Source organism: Talpa europaea, assembly GCF_964194135.1.
Source record: "Talpa europaea genome assembly, chromosome: 11".
NCBI lineage: Eukaryota > Metazoa > Chordata > Mammalia > Eulipotyphla > Talpidae > Talpa > Talpa europaea.
In genome coordinates, this window is record NC_140078.1 from 73099013 (window position 1) to 73120874 (window position 21862).

The 21862-nt window shown below is 42.5% G+C and overlaps 1 protein-coding gene across 1 annotated transcript; it reads left to right on the top strand.

Moving 5' to 3' along the window:
* Window positions 1–13493: 13493 nt before the first annotated feature.
* On the top strand, window positions 13494–14492 carry XCR1 (X-C motif chemokine receptor 1; the record flags this gene model as incomplete). The annotated part of the gene is made up of 1 exon (XM_084247781.1): window positions 13494–14492. One exon carries the CDS (start codon window positions 13494–13496, stop codon window positions 14490–14492), a length of 999 nt encoding a protein of 332 aa, XP_084103907.1.
* Window positions 14493–21862: the final 7370 nt, after the last annotated feature.

The window sequence follows — 21862 nt, forward strand, 5'->3', positions numbered from 1 at the left end:
TAAGTCTTCAATGTCTGCTGTATAACTTGTACGTAAGCACATCTAAATTCAAACCGACTGCATTTCCAGTGCTGTATGGCTTAGAGATGTAAACTTGGCTGGTGAAGTTATGAACGATCTCCTCCTGGTGGAAAAATCAGGAAAGTACATGAGACCAAAAGCTTAGAAGGAAGGGAGCCTGGGAAAGCAGTGAAAACCCAGGTGGGTTTGAGGACACAGTGACTCAGTCCTTCCGGAGGGTGAAGGTAGGGGACAGAGTGTGAGGACAGAGGTCATGACAGTCTTTTCCTCTACGGTGGGTTTTTCATGACATCTCATCATTTTCTCTGCAAATGTCTTTGTATTAGAGTGTGAACTATCACACGCATTTCCTTGGTTCAATCATCATGTATAGCCAAGGAGATGAGTGAAGGCATAGGGTAGAGCACATACAAATCAGAGAAGTGGGTCAAGATCAGACTCTTCAGGAATTTGTAAGTAAAAGCAGACTCACTGTTCACAGAGGAATTCACTGTGAAGGGGGAGGCATACAAAGAACAGGCACAGATTTGAGTGTTTTCAATGGAGAAAAATATTTGGACAACAATACAAGCTGTAGAACAAGGGTCATGATCAGATCAAGGGAATCAGAGGCACTCAAGAGGCAGAACAGCAGATCCCGCTTCATTGCTAGTGTTCCCTGTAAGATGCCATATCTAGTGATTGACCTGAAATTGACAATCAGTAATAGTCACTGCTCTCCATTCCCTGGTAACGATGATCTGAAGAATGACAGTTCAGTGACATGTTTGTAAAATCTGCAGTAGACTTCACAATGCAGGTTTGGTTGCCCCAAACCTTCAATGAAAACCAAAACTACAATACCCGAGAAGCGCATAAGACAAAGCACAATGAATCAAGATGTGTCTGTAGTGTTTCTACACAGAAGTGACGCTGTGGTTCCAGCAGATGGCAGTCACTGGCACGCGCCAGCAGCAGCCTCACAGTCACGTAGAGCCACTTCCAGCCCTGCCAGCTCCATGCACAGGAAGTCCCCACCCAGTAGATTACCAGCTTTTATTTTTTCTACTGCATTTTCACTCAACCTATCATTTAACTGTTCTATCTAGGTAGGTTTAGATACACAAAAACGGCTGTGTTATAGCTGCCTAAGTGTTCATGACAGTAACGAGCCAGGTTGGTTTGGAGCCCAGGAGCTGGGCCGTGTCTAGGTGTGGTGCAGGCTACCCGGTCTAGCTTTGGGGAGAGGACACCAGGATGTTCAAACAATGACAAAATCATCTACTGACCACAAAAATGTTTGAGATATTTCAAGACACAAAGTGATCAGATGCTTGTTGGGAAAATGCTGCCTGGACTTGCCCCACAAAGGGTTACCTTCATTTTATAATAACCTATGTGTAAAACCAATGACGCGAAGGGCACTAAAACAAGATGTGCCTGTATCCTCTGCACAGAAGTGATAATGTTGTTTCAGTGGAGGGCAGTGGCCAACCACGGATTTCTCTAGCCGGCTTCTTGGTCTTGAAGGACATTCAGGGCTTTGGGTTACTCCCCTTGTTTTACCAAGAGAGAAATTTCCCTTCTTCCCAGAATAATATGAGGCCTTATCGGGATTCACAGTCCTGTTTTTCAGTTTTGAGGATTTTATAGATAAAGATTTAGATCTAGATCTTCTCAGACATGGATATGTGGTTTGCAAATATTTTCTCCCAGTCTGTATGTTACCTTAACAGGATAATTTGCAGAGCAAAAGTTTTCCATCTTGATAAACTCTAATTTATCTATCTTTTTCTTTATGGATTATACTTTTGATATTATGGCTAAGAACTCTACCAATTTTAGGTTCCCCCTAATTTTCTTCTTTTTTTTTTAAAGATTTATTTATTTATTTATACAAGCACTGGGTACAGTCAGAAGCAGAGAGAATTCACCAGAGCCAGGCCGGGGAGCAGAGCAGGCAGAAGGACCAAAGTACAATGCTGAGGGGAGCAGCAGACGCAGGAGAGGTCTGTGAGCCATGTGGGGCCCTCACCCAGCAGCTGGGGATTAAACCGGTGTTGCAGAGGCTGCGGGCAGCTTGGCAACCCAGTGCTCAACTGCTGTGCCACCGGGGAGGCCCAATTTTCTTCTTTTTTTCCCTAAAAGTTTTTATACATTTATATCTAGGATGCATTTTGAGTTAATTTTTGTATAAGATTCAAAATTTAGGTTGAGATGGAGGAAGGGTTGTTTATACAATTGTGATGATTATGCTATTGTTCCAGCACCATTTGCTGGAAAGACGACCCTTCCTCCACTGCCTCGCTTGTGCACCTTTACCAATAACCAGGCAGGCAGAGCTGTGTGGGCTGTTTCTGAGTTTTCAGTTCTCTTCATTAATCTTCATGTCTATCCTTCTGCGAATACCACACAGTCTCCGAAACAGGCTGCAGATTCCTCGCAATCCTCTTTTCAAAATGTGTAAGCTATTCTATCTAGTTCTTTTGCATCTCCACATAATTTTTTAAATAAACATGTAAAAACTCTTGGAGGATTTTAATAGGGATCGCATTGTAACTTTACTTCCTTTTGGAAAGATCTGATACTTCTACTATGATGAGACTTTCAACCCATGAACCTGGCATTTCTTTCCATTTACTTAGCCCTCCTTTGACTTACATTTTTTCATTGAAGTAACATTGCAGTCTAACATTATTGACGTTCAAGGGGGCATCGTGGAGAATCATGTGTCTATATAACACAGTTCAATTCAATCCTTCTTCCTGCCATTGCGTCTTTCCCCAATTTACCCGCAAATCTCCTTTGATTTAATTCAACGTTTTGTAATTTTTAATAAATGTTTGTGCATATTTTGTTGATACATGCACATACATATTCTCTCTTTTTTGAGGGAGACTGAAATGGTATTATACTGTAATTTTGCTTCCACATGTTTATGGTTAGTACATAGAGAAATACAGTAGATTGCTCTATGTTGATCTTGTACCCTGCAACTTGGCTAAACTCCCTTCTAAGTCTGGGGATTATTTCAGCTTGTTTTGATTTTGGATATTCTGTAGCATTCTCCATGTTTGTCATCTGCAAACACGGACAGTTTTATTTCTTCCTTTCCAATCTGTGTGCCTTTGATCTCCCTTTCTTGCCGTCTTGTGGTGGCAGGGACTCATGGTGCTAAGCTGGGTGAGTGGTGAGAGTTCCTCCCTACCCAATCTTATGGGGAAACATTCAGACCATTAGTATAATGTCAACCGCAGGTTTTTTAGTAGATATTCTTTATCAAGTTGAGAAAATTGATAAACCCTGTCCCTAGGTGTAGTGGCAGGAAGGCCGCTGTGCAGTTTCTATGATTCGAGCAGACCAGACAGGTAAAGGGGAGTCCAGAAGCCCTCGGAGGCTTTCTCAGGCTTTTATTGAGCTTTTACATGTAGTGCAGCAACCAGGTACATGGCAGGCAGGGGTGCTGGGGGGCCAGGAGGCTGGCAGGTCTCCAAACCCCCAGCAAGTCTTCACTCTGGGCTTCTTTCTCCCCTTCTCTCCCTCCTGCCTCTTCTGCTTCTGCTTCTCTTGGTGACTACCTCAATACTGAGCCATGGCCCACAGAAGTAAACTAGACAGCTTACAACAATGTAATAAATGCAGGTGCCCCATCAGGCAGGGCAATCCTAGTGGTAGGAGGGCAGAAAAACCTGAAAACCTACACTAGGTTTCTAGGAGTTTTATCATGAATGGGTATTGAATTTTGTCCAATCATTTTTCTATATCAAATGATCTAATGATGTGATTTTTCTCCATTAGGCCTTTACATGATGACTACATTACATTAACTGACTTTGAGTATAGAGCTGGTCATGAATCTCTGAAATAAATCTCACGTTCGGTTTGCTAGTACTTTGCTAAGGAATTTTTCATTTATATTCATTAGGGATATTGGTCTATAGCTTTATTTGGTTTTTGTACTGTCTTTGTCTAGTTTTGGCATCAGTGTAATTCTGGTCTCACAAAATAAGTTAGGAACTGTTCTCTCGTGTATTTTCTGGAAGGAATTGTGTAGAACTGGTGTTGATTCTTCAAACGTGAAAGAATTTGCTGAATTATCTGTACCTGGAGATCTCTTGCAGGATTTAAAAAAAATTATGATTTCAATTTCCTTAAGAGTTATAGGACTGTTCAACTTATTTATTTCATATTGGGCGAGTTGGGGTAGTCTGTGCTTTTCAAGGAATTCGGTTCCTTCATCTAAGTTGACAAATTTGTGTAGAGTTGTTTGCGGAATTTGATTATTATCCTTTGATGTCTTCAGGATCTATATTGATAGCTCCTGTTTCAGCCTGGTGTTAATAATTTGTGTTCTCTTTTTTTTTGTCAGTCTTTCTAAAGGTCTATCATTTTACTGGTCTTCTCAAAGAGCAAATTTTTTGTCTTATATCTTTTGTTTTATGTTTTCAAACTTATTAATTCTTCTTTTATGTTTATTTTTAAGCTCTTCTACTTTGGATTTTCCTTTTCTTTTTCTAGGCTTTTATGTTAGGGACTTAGATTTTTTTATGAGACATTTTGTCATGTCTATTTTAAGTCTTAAAATGTTATAAATTTCCCTCTCAGAGCAGCGTAATGTCCCACAAAATTTGATATGCTGTATTTTCATTTTTATTTCATTCGGTGTATTTTTTCATTCTCCTTGAGATGTCTTTGATCCTTGGATTATATTAAAGTAGATACTTATTTTCCAATCACTCACTTGATGAGGGTTTTCAGGAACAGTGAATTGGCTTAGTATTTTTATCATATTATTTTTCAGCTGTTGATTTCATAGTAAGGTTATGTTAGAAGGAAAACCACATCACTGTTATTGCAGGAACCCAAGACTGTTAGCTAACTCATGTAGATATGAAAACATATAAGAAACTGCACACACATACACACACATACACACCATGCACACACATGACATACTCATACCCATATCCAACCAGCAGAGGCCAAACTCTCATAAAAAAAAAAAAAGACAAAAGGCAAACACTGTGGTAGGCAAAAAACAAGAAAAGGAAGATGCTTAGGAAGGGGAACAATGAGGTTAACACTTCAACTGAAAACAAAAAATAAGGCCAACCAAAACCTCCAGCAGAAATATCAGAGATGAGTTGAGTTGATGGTAGACAAACTATATTTTTTGTAAATTGGCAAGATCTGCCTTCTAAATTAATATCTGCCCCACTTCCCACCATCATTGTGCTGATCGTAACAAGGTCAATCCAACTAATTTGACTTTGAAAAACTGCAAAGAAAAAAGATACTGCATTTAATACAACAATGGAATGGGAAGCCCAGAATTAAAGATATAGCAAGAGGAAAGATAGCAATGGCTAGCAAAGGCATTCAATCTCCAATATATAATAATGTCCTTCTAAAATGGCATGCACTGAGGATCATAGACATATTGTATTTATATGTAGTATAAATAAAAATAGAAGGATATTTATAAAGTCTTTTTCCCATCCATCTGATAAGTGTTTCTGTCTTCCAGTTTTCATGTCTTAATTTCTTACATTTAAATTTATCTGGAACTGGGGCCTCCCTGGTGGCACAAGGGGTAAAGCACCACACTTTGAAGCAATCCGCAGCCTCTGCAGCATGAGTTTGATCCCCAGCAGGGAGCTACCCACATGGCACAGCAGACCTCTCCTGTCGCGCCCACTGCTCCACTCAGCAGTGTATTTCAGTCAGTCTGCCTGTTCTGTTCCCCAGTCTGTCTCTGGTGAATCCTCTCACCCCCCACACACACCTCTAGCCTGTACCCCAACTCTTGTATGCATAAATAAATCTTTAAAAAAATTATCCAGAAATTCAGATGGTTGCAGCTTTCTATCTGGCAGTGTCTAGGATCCCTCAGCTGCTGATTCATAAAATTAGCTCTTCAGGCTCCAAGTTGTAAATATACAGTGAGAGGCAATTTCACCTCCCATGGAAGCCAAGGAGTTAGACCAGGGTTTCTCAACCTCAGTAGTATTGCTGCTTTGGTATTTTTCTATTTGTATGAATTTGGCCTGTTCACTTCCACTCATCTTCAAGACTTAGCCTATGTCATCTCCTCCAGGAAGTTTTCCCTGAAGTGGCACCCAAATTATTTAACATTCCTGCATTTGAGAGAGAGCATTTTCGTGGGTAGGGGTTTGGGCCTCTGTGACTTTTATTTTTCCTTACATTTATTTTATATATATATATATATATATATATGTATAAAACATCATTCTTTCTTTTTGTACAATGCTTTCTCCTCTCAGGTGTAGTCCCTGTAAAATTCCCGCCACCAATCTACCCGTATGCCATCACCCTAGTCCCTTGTGTTTTTCCCTTCTGTTTGATCCCTCTCCCTTCCCCTCCCCTGCAGTGTCTCTGATTAATAGCTGCCTGTTAATTTTGTTTTTTTAATTTATTATAATTATTTTTTTCTCTGTGACATTTTATACTCTCCACACCAAAGCAGCATGCTGACTGACCAATCCAAGGGGAGTGTTACTCAGTGGTGTGCAAGGTGACATTTGTGGTAAGCACACGCAGTGCGTGAGGAGAATGCCTCAGAACTGAAGACTTCAGGCAACTCAACTCAACCCAGTAAACGGATATTGCTCATCTTTCCAGCCTCAAATCCTGACAGTACAGCTTTTGCACCACATACCTCACCCACTCTGCAGTGCTGGGAGGCCTGGGGTGCACTGTTACATAGGTGTTCCCAATACCTGGCATTCAGCTCCCTATCCCTGATCCCTTCTATTCATGCTCCAGATCTCCCTTGGAAACCTCCTTCTATATCCAATAATTATTTCTAGAGAGCTGACCTGTGCAGAAGGTATGGCTTCCTGTAATTCGTCTGCTACCATCATCCAGATAGCTGGAGCTAAAAGCTACTGAGCATGCACCAGGCGCTGTTCTTGACACAGAGCTCATTTACTCTGGCTGATCCTCATTCTAGTCAGCCTCGTTGATGCTGTGATTATCTGCAATTCATAAGGGGAAACTGAGGTGCCAAAATGCCATAGGCACTAGATCCTGGAGTCAGAGACCTTAGAGCAGCAAATAGCAGTTTCATCTTTGATGCTACTGACAACATCAAAAAGACTCCATTAGGACCTCCCCGGTGGTGCAGCATTTGAGCACTGGGCTGCGTGAGAGGCTGCCCCCAGCCTCTGCAGCGTTGGTTCATTCCCTGGCCTCCAGTGAGGGTCCCACAAAAAAAAAAAGGCTCCATTAAAACTCTCCCCACTTTCAGGACAGACCTAAGGAGTTTAGTCTTCTAGCAACCAACTATCCTCTGAATTCCTCACAAACCAATCTTGGTGATGACAGCAGTGGTTTGCTCTGCCTGAGACAGGTCTGACCGAGGGAGCAAAGGGGCTGGAAAGAGAAACCACCCCAGCCAGCCGCTGAGTCCCCCCAGTTCTCAATGTAAACACACTCTAGCCAGGCCCAGGTGTGGTTGGGTGGGAGAACAGCTGTCACAGAAAGGGCTGTGAGTAGGTGGGAGTAGGTGATTTCACTGCCGCCCGAGACCGAAGGGGTACCCTGTGAAGATTTAAGGGATGACCCAGAACAATTCTTCTGTCAGCACTACATGGTAAGTCAGGCAGGTCGCACTTCAGGGATTTCCCAACTGGGTTGTAATGGAAGCTAGGCAGAGAAGACACCTCTCTTAAAGCCACATTAAAGGGGGAGACTGAGTAGGATGTGTGCAGGAAGGATGGAAAGTCAGCTTGGGGATTTTCCCCACACTGTCAGTGTTATGTGTTCTAACAAGTGTGTAATGAAGCACCCCCAAATATAAAGTCTTAAAATAAAAGCCATTTCATTATATATCATAATTTTGTGACTCAACAGCTTGGGCCTGGACTCAGCTGGGTAATTCTTTTTCATGTGGCATCAACAGAGGCCCATTGTTGCTACCGAGCTGCTAGAGGAGCTATTTCCCTCTCCTGTCTGGCCTACAGTCAGGACTTCCCTTATCAACTTTCCCTGTTTCTATAACACTGAAAGGCACAGAATAGTCAAAGCAAAAATAATCAAGGCAAAGATACAGAATAGTTGAGGCACATGATAACCCAAGCTCCCACACCCTGGTGATTCATTCACAATCATTCTTCCCCAATGAAAAGTCCATTGAACTAAAAAGACTGGCACTGGCCACTTTGGGTTCCTCATACCCCTGAATCAATAGACAAAAAAGGTATTTACTGTGCTGGCTGGGATGATGGATCCTGATGCTGGAGAAAAATTGTTCTGCTAATCCACCATCGAAATAAGAAAGAATGTGTCTGGAATACAAGACAAAAATCTAACACAGTTTCATGCCTTAAAAAAAAAATTCAACAAACTGAGAATAGAAGGATCTTCTTCAGTCCCATAAAAGCCATGTATTAAAATTCTGATGAAAATTCTTATCACACTTTACAGGGAAAGGCTGGAATCAAGGCTCTCCTCTCTCACAGCATTGTACTAGAAGTTCAGTAAGGGCAATTAGGAAAGAAAAAAAAGGCTTCTAGATTGGAAGGAAAGAAATCATAAGCAAATGAAATAATTCGATAAATGCAAATGTTTAAATTAGCCAAAAAATCAATTTAAGCTAATAAATGAGTTCATGTAATTCTTAACAGTTCTTTTCTAGTTTCTTGATAGCATCCTTTGACACACAAAAGTTATATAGCTTTAGCTCTTAATATTGGGATTTTAATCCATTTTCAGTTAATTTTTGGATCTCATTTAAGGTTGGTGTCCAGGGCCTCCCTGGTGGCATGAGGGGTTAAGACACTGCACTATGAAGCTATCTGGCAGCCTCCCCTGCAGCACGAGTTCAAGCCCTGCCCAGGGAGATACCCATAGAGCATAGCCAATTCTCCTGAATTTGTTTCAGATCCTTAACTAAAGCATAAGGAGAAGCACAGTTCCAGTATTGAGTCAGGCAGAGGTATAAAATGGTGTAGTACAGGTGAGTTCCTTTACAGACATTTTAAAGTTATGTTTTCCTCTAATTTTAATTGCCTATACCAGGAGTTTGGTGGAATTCAGAATCACGTGGAGAGCTGGTAAACCTGCAGACTTCTGAGTCCTGACTCCACAGGTCTGGGGATTCCCAAAAATCTGCTTTGCTAAAAAGACTCTCTGTAGACCATACTTTGACTGGAACTGTTATATACTGTTTTTCTTTTCCTTAAGCTAAAGAAAGTTTAGGACTTATTTAGTTACAAGTCTTTATGTAAGCTATTATTATTTCTAATAGTTGGGTAATTTTCAGCTGAGTTTTTTAGTTCAAATAATATTGTGGAGTAGAAGGCTAAATGTGCTGTTTTATTTTATTTTTTTTTCAAAGATTTATTTATTATACAAGCACTGGGTACAGTCAGAAGCGCGGGAGGGTGAGAGAATTCACCAGAGCCAGAGCAGAGAACAGAATAGGCAGACTGACGAAATACATTACTGAGGGGAGCAGCGGGTGCGGCAGGAGAGGTCTGTCGCACCATGTGGGACTCTCGCCGGAGGCCCGGGATTGAACCCGGCACTGCAGAGGCTGTGGGCAGCTTCACAGCCCAGCGCCCAACTGCTGCGCCACCACGGGAGGCCCTTAAATGTGCTGTTTTAGCACACTAATTTTTAGATAATTGGTTTTACACCTTTTTTTTTTCTGTCTAGTATAAGCATTTAAAACTAGATTTCTTTCAAAGTGCTTCTTTAGTTGTAGCCAGAGAATTTTAATATGTTATTGTCATTATTATTCAGTTCAAAATATTTTATACTTTGTTTTGTCATTTTGGTTTTGACTCAGACACGAATCAAGAGAATTATGTTGTTTCACTACTAAATTATTGGGCTTTTTCTTGATATTCCATTTTTACTGATTTAAAGTAAATGATATCCCATTTACTTGATATCCCATTTTTACTGATTTACTGTCTTTTGTATGATTTGTTTTTCTCTGCTGAGACATTTTATCTTTTCATTCATTATCAATATGGTTTCTTTTGTTGCCTTAGGCATTGTCACGTGGTTTTATTTTATTTTATTTTTTAAATTTTTAATTTTTTTAAACAATATTTGCTTCCCCCACCCCTCAAGTGTAGTCCCCATAGAATTTCCTTCCCCAAGGCACCCATGCACCATCACCTCAGTCCCCTGTGCTCCTCCCTCCCTCCCACCCCTCTCCCTCCTCCTCCCCTGCAGGATGTCTCTGACTCATAATTGTCTGTTTTTGCTTTGCTGTGTTTTGTGCTGTTATTAAAATGTGGTTGTATTTTAATCTTATTGGCAAAATGTAACATCTGGAGCAGCACAGGACCAGTTTTTTCATTGTCTTTTCTTTTTAGTACAGGCCATGCTTTCCCATTTTTTTATATGCCAAATACTTTTGTCTAGTATCCTGAATGTTGTGCTATCCTAGGTAACGTTTTAAGAGACTGGATTCTGTTTCGTTCTTCTGGAAAGTATTGGTTGGTTGTTTGCTTAAACAGAAAATTAACCTGATTGTCTCAAACTCTATAAACTCTGTCTTCCCTGACTTGGGCAGCCACTCAAATCTCAGCTCTGTTCTCCCAGACACTGGTGCATTCATGGTTCAGGAACTGGTCAAATATTGGGGCAGGTGCACATAAGGAATTTGGGGCTCTCACTCTCTAGCCCTTTGCTGTCTGTGACTTTCCCCCCTCAACTTTCCAGGAACTGTAGTTGCCCTAAACTTGATTGATTAGTTTTTAAGATTGAAAAATTGTGAGTTTTCTGCTAGAACTTTCGCTGCTTCTCATGACCAGGTCCTGTCTTTAGGTGAAAGGCATAAAAAAGGAAATCTCATCCTATGCCATTCGGCTCTTTTTCTTTTTCTTTTTTTTAATATTAGACATATTATGGCTGGATAAATCATTGTATATCCACGATGCAGCCAAAAAAAGAGCACATTAGAGCTGTATCACTTGACATAGAATGATTCCCACCAGATAATGGTTAACAAGAACAGTAAGAAAAAATGGTATTTTATTATCTGTTTTGGAAAGTCATGACGCAAATCCTCCATACATATACTGACAGCAAAACAAAAAGAATGTAAGGAAACGTTGAATCTTTTTTTTTTTAAAGGATTCCTCACTTGTATTATTTATCTCTTTTTTTTTTTAAAGATTTATTTATTTATTTATACAAGCACTGGGTACAGTCAGAAGTGCAGGAGGGTGAGAGAATTCACCAGAGCCAGAGCGGGGAGCAGAACAGGCAGAGTGATGAAATACACTGCTGAGGGGAGCAACAGGCACGACAGGAGAGGTCTGTCCTACCATGTGGGACCCTCACCGGTGGCCGGGGATCAAACCGGCACTTCAGAGGCTGCAGGTAGCTTCGCAGCCCAGCGCTCAACCACTGCGCCACCAGGGGAGGCCCTTATTTATCTTTTTTTAAATTGATGTAGCATTGGTTTAAAATATTATATAGCTGCTCTCTTTTTTCAAATACCTTATCCCTTCCGGTATTTACGATCATTTGGTAGCTCAACAGTGCCTCCAGGAAGATTTTCAATTTTGTTTTTGGTTCTATTCTAGGGTTTATAATTCTTATGCATAGAAGGGTTAATCTCATCCGAAGTTTATTGGGATTACTGAAAAGTAGAACTCAGATTTTCTCTTTTATATAAAATAAATAATCTAGCATTGATAACCTGATAGTACAAGGGCTGCAAAATCCTCTTACCAACCCATTCCCATGGCATTATTCAGGATCACAGATCATCTGAGCCTCAATTTCCTCTTCTGTAAAAGAGAGGTTGTCATAACTACCAGTGAAAGGCAGGATAAAAGGAGCAGTGAGTGAAATGGATTAGCCCAGTGTCTCGCACATAGCAGGTGATTAGAACTCCCTCCCCTGCTCAGGCAGTGCTTAATCCAAGTTTCCCATCCTCTTTCTTTAAGGAACAATGACTTCACTTCCCTCTCTGAACTAAAATTCCAGTTCTGCCAGCGCTTACTTTGTCTTGTTTCTCCTTGACCCTCTATTCTCTATCTAAAACCTAACTAATTCAAACGATTAAATCAACTTGATTCAATATTGTTTTCTCGATGACTCCCCTCCTATTGGATACTTGGGTTGTTTCCACTTACTTGTATCTGTAAGAAGCTCAGAACTCCTGTGTGAAGAAGCCTTCTGCTCTGAGAGTTGATCCTTCCTGGGAGGGAAAGTCTGATCTCTCAAAGTCTCAGTGTCCATTGTAGTCTTGACATTATTTCATACTTTGGTTTATATGAAAGATGTTTGCTTCCTTTGTATCCTCTCTTCTTCCACCTGTTCCAAGAAACAGAAGTTTCTTTTTTTTGTTAAGATTTATTTATTTATACAAGAACCAGGGCACAGACCAGATGCACAGGAGGGTGAGAGGATTCACCAGAGACAGAGTGGGGGGCAGAACAGGCAGAAGGACAGAAGTACACTGCTGAGGGGAGCAGCAGGCAAGACTGGAGAGGTCTGCTGCGCCATGTGGGTTTCTCCCCAGCCGGCCAGGATTGAACCTGCACTGCAGAGGCTGTGGACAGCTTCACAGTGTGGCGCTCAACCGCCTGCTCCACCAGGGAGACCTGGAACAGAAAGTTTCTTAACACAACCTTGCTATCGGAATTCTGCACTTTTTAGGAAGGAAAGGAGCAGCACAGGAAAATAGAAAGGGAGGAGAGGAGGGAAGAAGAGATGAGAGGAGGAGAGGTAGAGTAAATGTTCCCTAGATGTTTGTTGAAGAAATGACTCTGGAATCATTAGCCTTATTTTATAGACGAGGACGTACGGTTCAAAAAGGTCAAATAGCTTTCCCAAGAGCAAAATAATGGGACCCATATTTGATCTCAGTATCTCAAATCGAGTTCTACTGCTCCTTCCCTATACCTGCTGAGTATAGCTGTCTAGCTTGTGCTACTCAAACAGCAGTCTTCATGGAGAGAAAGGCTTGTGACAGAATGCAAACTTGTGCACTGCATCCTTCATGAAGAAAATCACACTGAAAAAGAAATGCTAACCCGGGCCTCCCCCGTGGCGCAGCGGTTGCGCGCTGGGTTGCAAAGCTGCCTGCAGCCTCTGCAGCGCTGGTTCGATCCCCGGCCACCGGGTGAGGGTCCCACATGGCGCGCAGACCTCTCCTGCCGCCCGCTGCTCCCCTCAGCAGTGTACTTCGGTCCTTCTGCCTGCTCTGCTCCCCGCTCTGGCTCTGGTGAATTCTCTCACCCTCCCGCGCTTCTGCCTGTACCCCAGTGCTTGTATAAATAAATAAAAACAAATCTTTAAAAAAAAAAAAAGAAATGCTAACCAAACTAAACAGTGCGATTAGTGACTTCATGTTCTGGTGAAAGGTCTTACCCCACTACAGTTTTCAATGAGGAGTAAGTCTTGGGCCACTGTTTTTGTAATATGGATCCTAACCCCTGAGCCCAACCATGTGGCTTTAAATTCCATGCCTCTATCATTTCAGACACTCTCAACATCTAATGGAGCTCTCGAGCAGCCCGGGGACCATCACCTATGATTATGACAGTAATAGCTTTCTGTGTGAGTATGGGAACTTCAACGCTGCCACCTCTACCATCAGCACCCTGTACACCTTGGTGTGTTTCTTCAGCCTGCTGGGCAACAGCCTGGTGTTGTGTGTCCTGCTGAAGTATGAGAGCCTGGAATCCCTCACCAACGTCTTCATCCTCAATCTGTGCCTCTCAGACCTGCTGTTCTCCTTCACATTGCCTTATTTGATCTTTGTTAACTACAAGGGCATGGTGTCAAGTGACTTCTACTGCAAGCTCAACAGCATGGTCTTCTCCGTCAGCCTCTACAGCAGCATCTTCTTCCTCACCATCATGACCATTCACCGTTATGAGTCCATAGTGAACCCCCTCTCTTCCTTGCGCATCCACACCCTCAAATTCCGCGTGGTAGTGATTGCAGTCGTGTGGATAGGCAGCATCCTGTTTGCCATCCCTGATGCCATGTTCCATACGAGCATTTCAGGTGACTGTGATTATTCAGAAAGGAAGTGGTTTGTACTCTCAGTCTACCAGCACAACTTCTTCTTCTTGGTCTCCCTGGCATCTATCCTGTTCTGCTACATGGAGATTCTCAAGACCCTGCTCCACTCACGGTCCAAACAGCGCCACCGGACAGTCAGGCTCATCTTCACCATCGTGGTGGTATACTTCCTCAGCTGGGCTCCCTACAACCTGATGCTGTTTGCGCAGTCACTAAAAGATCTTGGAGTCATACAAAGCTGTCACACCATAAACCATATTCGGGAAGCCGTGATGATCTGCCGCATCATTGCCTTCTCCCACTGCTGCTTCAACCCGGTGCTCTATGTCTTTGTGGGAATCAAGTTCCGCAGCCACCTCAAAAGTCTGCTCAGGCAATGCTGGTTCTGCTGGCAGCAGGGGTCCAATGTTCCCCAAACACCACATTCCCCAGGTGCCTTCAACTTTGAGGGTGCCTCCTTCTACTGAAAGGAGTTTGGTGGTGTAGGCAAAGGTGGACAGAGTTGGAGTAGAGGTATAAGGAAATGGTATGGGCAGGATGGAGGAGATGGTGCAACATTGAGGGTGCTATGGCTGTGGGGGTGGGAGCGAAAGAAATACGTCACACCATGCCCACTCTTGTGAGTAAAGCGGCTTCCCAACTGTAAATTTTATATTGCCACCCAGAAAAAAAATGTTTCTTGGGCTCTGAGTTCATCATTCATCCCTCCGTTTATTCCTTTAGACATGGAGACATGGCTTTCTAAAACATGAAGGGAGTCCCAGAAAGCACCATCCTTCACTTTATGAGGGATGAAACTCAATTATGTGTGAAAATTGTGCAGACAGCTTGCTGGCAAGATCATCTTTTCCCTCCCCGACTGTAATGTTGTCCATCCCAGCTGGTTTTGCAGTTGTTGCTGACTGTGGACGCATCTGTCTGCAAAAGTAGCAATATCCTCAAATAAGCATAATCAGAATGAAGTTGGGATTCTAAACACCTACAACTAAACTGGACATGTGTTCTGTATCATATTTCCAGTTTCTAGTATGCAGACTGGAGGATATATATTTAGTCCATAAATCGCTCGTTAAAGGAATGAATTGCACAAAGTGCTACTTCCTGCACAAAATATTTATTTGGAAGACATGAAGATGAACAAGATACTGTTACCACCCTGCCAGTAGTTCAACTCTGATGGCCCCAATTAATAAACACCCACCTTGGCCAAGATTCCTCCAACATTCCCTCCTGTCCAGGTGGATGTTGAGGCGGCAGTGCAGGTTTGTCACTTTCCACCTAAAATATTTCCCCCCTGCTTGGTTGATGGCACCAGCTTCCTTCCAGTCATCCACACTCCAAAGTGGAATCATCTTGGAATCCTGCATTTTATATCCCTCCCCTCCCATAGCCAAGCCCTATTGACTGTCTTCCCAGTGCCCCTTAGAGATGTTCTTGCCATTACAGGTCCAAGACTCCATCCCAAATGGTGTTACTTCCTCAGCATCTTTCCCACTGCTCCTCTCTTTCCCCTTGAAGCCATCCTCTGAAGTGACACCAGGGTGGTTCCTCATTATGTACAAATAAAACCCAAATACCTTAGCACGCCCCTACAGTCTGGTTCAGGTGAATTTTCCAATCTTATCCCACCCTAAGCCTCCATCCCCAAGTATCTTGAGATACAACCATAAAAGGCCTTTTCTAGACATTCTTCTCCCCAATCTCCTGCCACTGGCTATTCTGTCATTCTGTCACCTGAACCTGGAGCACCTGCCCTTCTACCTCCAAGCCTACAGTCCCCAGCTGAAAGTTCAGCTCCCTCAGGAAGCCCTTCCCAGTATGTAAATCTGGTTGCCATGGCACTCTGCTTGCCCCCTTTAGAATATCACTTGTCACTCTTCCCCTTGTGTCACTGATACACAAGTGCATGTCTTATCTCCCTGCGCCATCTTGTGCCCTGCCAACCATGGAGCAGGCATTCTCACTGTGTACTAAGCAGGAGCAAAAAATGATGACTGTCATTATTCCACGTTTTGTTTCTTGGAAGCCATGCCACAGGGGCACATTGTACCTTCCTTGCCCCAGGCTATTTCTTTATAGATATTAATCTTTCTTCCCTTGTCTTCCCTTCTCAGAGTGTACTGCTTATCCTCTGTGGCAGTGGTTATCCTTGATCTTGTTTTTCAACTAGTGATACACAATACCCGCCCTTATACTACCCCATAGCTTCATATCCAAAGGTATAGATAAAAGCTATGCTTTAAACTTTGCCATTCCTCACAGACCTGGGACCAACCTTGTGAACGTGATTCAGTTCTAGATGGGGCCTTTGGAAAATCTTACTTGGTGATTCTAATGTATGTCCCAGTTAGGAATATCTGGCTACAGCTGCTTGAAAATGGGAATTCCAGACTCTTCCATAGTTCCTTGAGCATGCCTTTGCAGAGTAAGTACTCAATATACACTTGTTGAATAAAGTAGCTTCTATCACAGTCTCTGAACTGGAGACTTATCAGCTGGAAACTTAAGAGCTTGTAAGTCATTTTCCCCACTTCAGTTTCAGGGATCTATTGGGTGGCCAGCTTTGCAGGAGTTTTAGAATGCTTAAGAATTTGCTAATCAGTAAGGGAGGGAGGGGGTGAACGCTCACCATGTATGGGAATAAACAGCAAAAGGAGGGAGACAGTGAGGTAGTTATGGGGTCAGAGCTAACCTATGGATTTCTGTCAGGTTAATCATTTGGCACCTCTCCAGACTGATAAAATTGAAATTTTGTTTAATTTGTATTCAGAGGGTAGGTTGAGTCCAGGGCCCAGAGGGCAGAGGACTCCGGCTCACATACCCTCTTGGCCAAACCGAGCACCATGGGTTTTGAGTCTATTTTGCTTAGAAGGCAGGTAGGTTTGAGGGCCTTATATCATTCTAGGACAGGCCTTTTGAGAATCTCAGTCCACCATCTCCTTCTCTACCCTATTCGTGCACACCCTAGAATGCTTATTTAAGTATTTCTTCCCACACATCTAGTCATATCCCTGGGAACAATTAAACACAATTATGTCCTGCTCTTTACATTTCTAATAATGCTTTGGCATCCCCGATAAACTAACTCCGAGGGTCATCTTTAATCAATAATCTGCTCTCAACTAGTCTTTAAGAATGCAAGAGAAGAGGCACAGAGAAAGGGCATTCTGAATGGAGAGGAGGAGGAGTATCTATCCGAAACGGAGCCACAGGTGAGACTGCCGGAAGGAGTAGCCAGAAAGTTAGACACCAGTGACCACACACCACATTCTTTGACCACAATCCTTCATGCTTTCTCCTCCCTCCACTCATGGAAAAATCACTGTTCAACCTCAAGTGGACTCTTGTGGGTCTATTTCTCCTGCTGTAGTAGAAAAAGCTGTCCTGGACCCAGGGCTGAATATCTCCAACCATGCCTAGAACCTAAAATGCCCATAGTGGTTCCCAGGGAAGATCCTAGTTACAGCATCTCCACCTCCACACACTCTGGGACAAAATCAGGGAGAAAAGAAACTCTGATCTTTGGGAATGTGCCTCCCAGCCCAGGGCAGCCCCAGAACTTAGGTGACCTCAGTAAGAATGGGAGTTACTTTAGGACATCAACCCAGGTTTGCATTTCTAGAACCTTCCTCAGTAACCTTAACTTCTCCAGTTAAACTAAAGAAAAATTCCCCAAAGAAGTTCCTTGCTAAGTACCCAGCCAGAAAAATGTATAATTTCCTATTAGAGCCAATATTTGTGGGGTTTCTTTACTTTCAAAATAAACAGAAGATGCTTTTAAAAATTAGCAATGTTTAGTGATTTTTTTTATTCTCTTTATCCTTATTATTGGCAAAGATCAGAGTTAGATTGCTGAAACAATTGTAACCAAAGTAGGAGGAAGAGATAAAAGTGGGTACTTCCTTTTCTAAACTTCCATCATTCGTTGCAGTAAATCTTTGTCAATCATTCAGGCCAGAAAAATATGAATTACTATTGCAATATAGTATTACTATTGCAATGTCCCCTTTTGTAAAAAGGAGAAATTTGGACAAAGGGACAGAGCCATGTAAAGACTGAGGCTGTGTTACTACAAACTAAGGGACACAGGAGATTGTCAGTGACCATGAAGCTAGAAGAGAGGTATGGAATAGATTCTCCCTCACAGCCTCACAAGGAACTAGCCTGCCAACACTAAGCTCAAACTTCTAGTCTTGAGAACTGTGAGACATTACATTTCTGTTGTTCAAGTCACCAAGTCTGTGGGACTTTGTTATATGGCCTGAGCAGAAAGCACAGGACACAAATTTCAGCAGATGGGAGGGGAATACTGGGACATTGCAGAAGGCTCCGTGAAGTTTTGGTGTCTACCTTGCCCTCAGGAGCCTGCACCTAACCAAAGACTCTCACAGGCGAGAGGAAACTGACTTTACCAAGACCTATTCTGTCCATGCTGGGTCTATGCATTTCCACAACTCGCAAACACCTGTGAGGTTTCGAGGTTTCTGTTTCATCTCAACAAGGCACACACTCCAACATGCAGGACGTGGTTCTATTTGTAGGCAGCATGCTAGATCACATAGGAACTTGAAAAATACCGGATCTGGGTCCCACCCCCAGAAATTTTGATGTACTTATCTGGGGCGTGACCTGGCATCGAGATTCTTTAAAAGTTCTTTAGTGCCTCTCATACAGAGCCAAGTATGAGAGCCACTGATCTAGTGTTTGGAGTCACTTGGTCATGCACTCAATATTTATTGAGCACCTACTATGTGCTTATACGCACCATGCCACTTTCTCACTACAAATTGCAAGGTAGACCCTCACTATTGTCCAAATGAGAAAAGGGGTGCTGGAGAGATAAATGACCTACTGAAGTTCAGAATGTCAGTTAGATCCAGATCAGAGATTTCCAACTCAGCTATGTCTTGTTCCCCAATACCTACTCATTCCTCACATCAAGATGCTTTTCCATTCCAGAGATGTGTCCATCAGGATTCTCAGCTATAGTCAGCCACTGGTTGCCAAAGCAGAAGAGAAATGTATGGAAAAGACATGGGGCATGACTGCATTGTGAGTATGTCAGAGATGCCAGGGTACAATGTCATGATGTCTACAATTATACTGCAGATGATTCAGCAAAAAGAAAAATGAAAAAAACGTGTTACACATAAACATGTTAGTTATACAAAATAGATAGGAAAACAGGAAAATTGGGTGGAGCAAAAGGAGGCTGTCTGTGGCACAAGCACCCTGGGAGCCAGAGATCACAGCTGCTCTAGAAAGCCTTCTGCCAGCCCCTCTGCACAGAGCAGGAGATAAGCCAAGGCCAGTAGCCACACTCTGGCCCCATGGGAGCTAGGAAAGCAAACTTCGACTTCTTGGCTCCTGCGGGAGAAGTGGGCTCTCTCCTACCAAGACTCATGTGGTGAGGAATCTCCCCAAGCTAGGGAAAAGTCTGGCCACCAAACCAACACAGGGTCACAGCCTATGGGAAAGTGGTATCATGATAATGATACATCAGCCTTGCTGAATCTACCTTCCAGCAATACGGGAGGTCAGAGAGGTCACACCAGCATGCTCATGTGAAAACATTTTGGAAAGAAGCCTTGACAAGCAGTAAGATCAGAGCCATTCCAAACTATTCCTTTCAGCAGTGCAGCTCCTGCTCTGGCCAGTGAAGCTCGTCAGTGAGACAACAATGCTCTTGGAAAATGGCAGGTTCAATTACTCTCTTTTCATTTATTTATTTATTTATTTATTTTATTACATCGTTGTTCATTTTTGTCAATTTCTTCTCTTTAATAGTATTGAAAATTTCCATCCTACCAGCCATTTACTTAAAGGTTATCTCTTGATAGCAAAGATAAGAATTTTTCTTAAGGAGCCTTTTTGTGGTTTCCCTCCACATATGAGCTGTAATTGATTTCCTTTATTCTGAGTATCAAGAACCAACTTAGAAAAGAGAACTTTATTTTTCTATTAAAAAAAAAACTTATCACACCAACAATATTGGGCATGAAGCACTTAAAGCCTCTTTAGGTTTGCCTTGAGAATTTGAGTCTTCAGTGGAAAAAAATCACTTAATTAGGAATCTGAAATCCAAGATTCTAGTGCCAGCTGTGCCACTAGTTGGCTGGTTATGCTTCTGTGAAAAGTGATGATAATGATGACAATGGTGGTGGTGGTGGTGGTGGAGGTGGAGGTGGTGATAGCAATGATGGTGATGATGGTGCAGTGCTAAAAATGGTGATGCTAGTAATGATAATAGTAACACGGCCATCAATTATTCAACACTAAATTTTTATCAAGCACCATCCCAGAGTGCTTGTCTTAGCTCATGTAATACAAAAAATGACTTGAAGTTGCTAATATTGCCTCACTTAAAAACAAAGATCAAGCACAGAGAGGTTAAGCAAATTACCCAAAGTCACATAGACAGACAAGGATGCTGGATCAGATGACCGATATGAAAACATCTCTTATCTTTAATATCTCAGAAAACAGTTCTGACTGGGGTTGGAGGAATAATTTCCCTTTGCCATGTCCATCCCCCTCTTCCCTTCTCCTTTCATAGTTTTTAACAGGAATGATGGAAGTCACTTCTCCCCAATCATTGGAAACTGATTAGTTCATCTAGCTAATTTACAGTGGCATCTACATCTAATTTATAAATGACGAGGTGTCATAGCCTAAAATTAACTAAGAAATTGATTTTCTTTTCTGTATTATTCTATCCAGACAACTACCTTCATTTGTAATATTGGGGCTATGGCTCCTGATTGGACACGGCTAAGTAAGTCCTGTGAGGTAGAAAGCTGTTCCTGGCTGAAGAGGGGGGAACAAGGGTAGAAAGTAAAGGATGATGTAGCAGTAGCTAAGAAATGGAGCCCTGTGACAGGCTGAAGCACCCTGTGTACTACTGCTCTTCTCTCTTGTGCCTATTGTAGACATTATTAATAAATGCACTTTGTTCTATTGAGTCCAGCCTGGGATTGCTTTGCAACTTATAAATAGAAAAAGAAAATAGAAATTGGACTGAGAGTGGGGCAGAGGAAAGGGTGTCAGTTCATTCAGCAAAGCATAGTTTCTGAGTAGAGATTTTAAGGTTTCTGTTGTTAAGAAATGAGGCCTCCCTTGTGGCACAGGGGATTGGGCACAGCACTGTGAGGCTATGGCACTGTGAGGCTATCCGCAGCTTCGGACGAGCTCAATCCCCCGCTGGCCAGGGGGCTATCCACATGGCGCAGCAGACCTCACCTGTCTCACCCGCTGCTCCCCTCAACAATGTATTTCGGTCAGTCCGCCTGTTACGCTCCCCTGTCTGTCTCTGGTGAATCCTCTCACCCCCCTGCACCTCTGGCCCATACCCTAGTTTTTGTATGCATAAATAAATAAATAAATCGTAAAAAAAAATAAATCTTTAAAAGAAGAGAATCAGAAGATGTGTCATTAAGCTCATCAATAATAATGCTTTCTATTAATACGATATATTAAAAAGATAATTAATATTTCAACATGTAATTAATATAAAAATGTTAAAAACTAATTTACACTCTTGTTTCTTACGAAGTCTTTGAAGTCAGGTGTATTTTTCACTTACGGCACACGCATTGTTCAGCTCAAACTAGCCACATTTCAAGTTCCCAAAAGCTACACACTGTCAGAGCCGCTTTCTAAATCGCAGACCTATGATTTGTGGGCACACATGGAGACCAGGATCGCAAGGGTTAACCTAGCGTTAGTTCCAAGGGGCAGAGTTGGCCTTGGGACCAACCACTGGGAAGTGTTCGAAGCTCGGTCCTGAGGAGCATGCCGGGAGTTGTAGTCCTCACCCATCTGTCCATGGAGTCCGGCG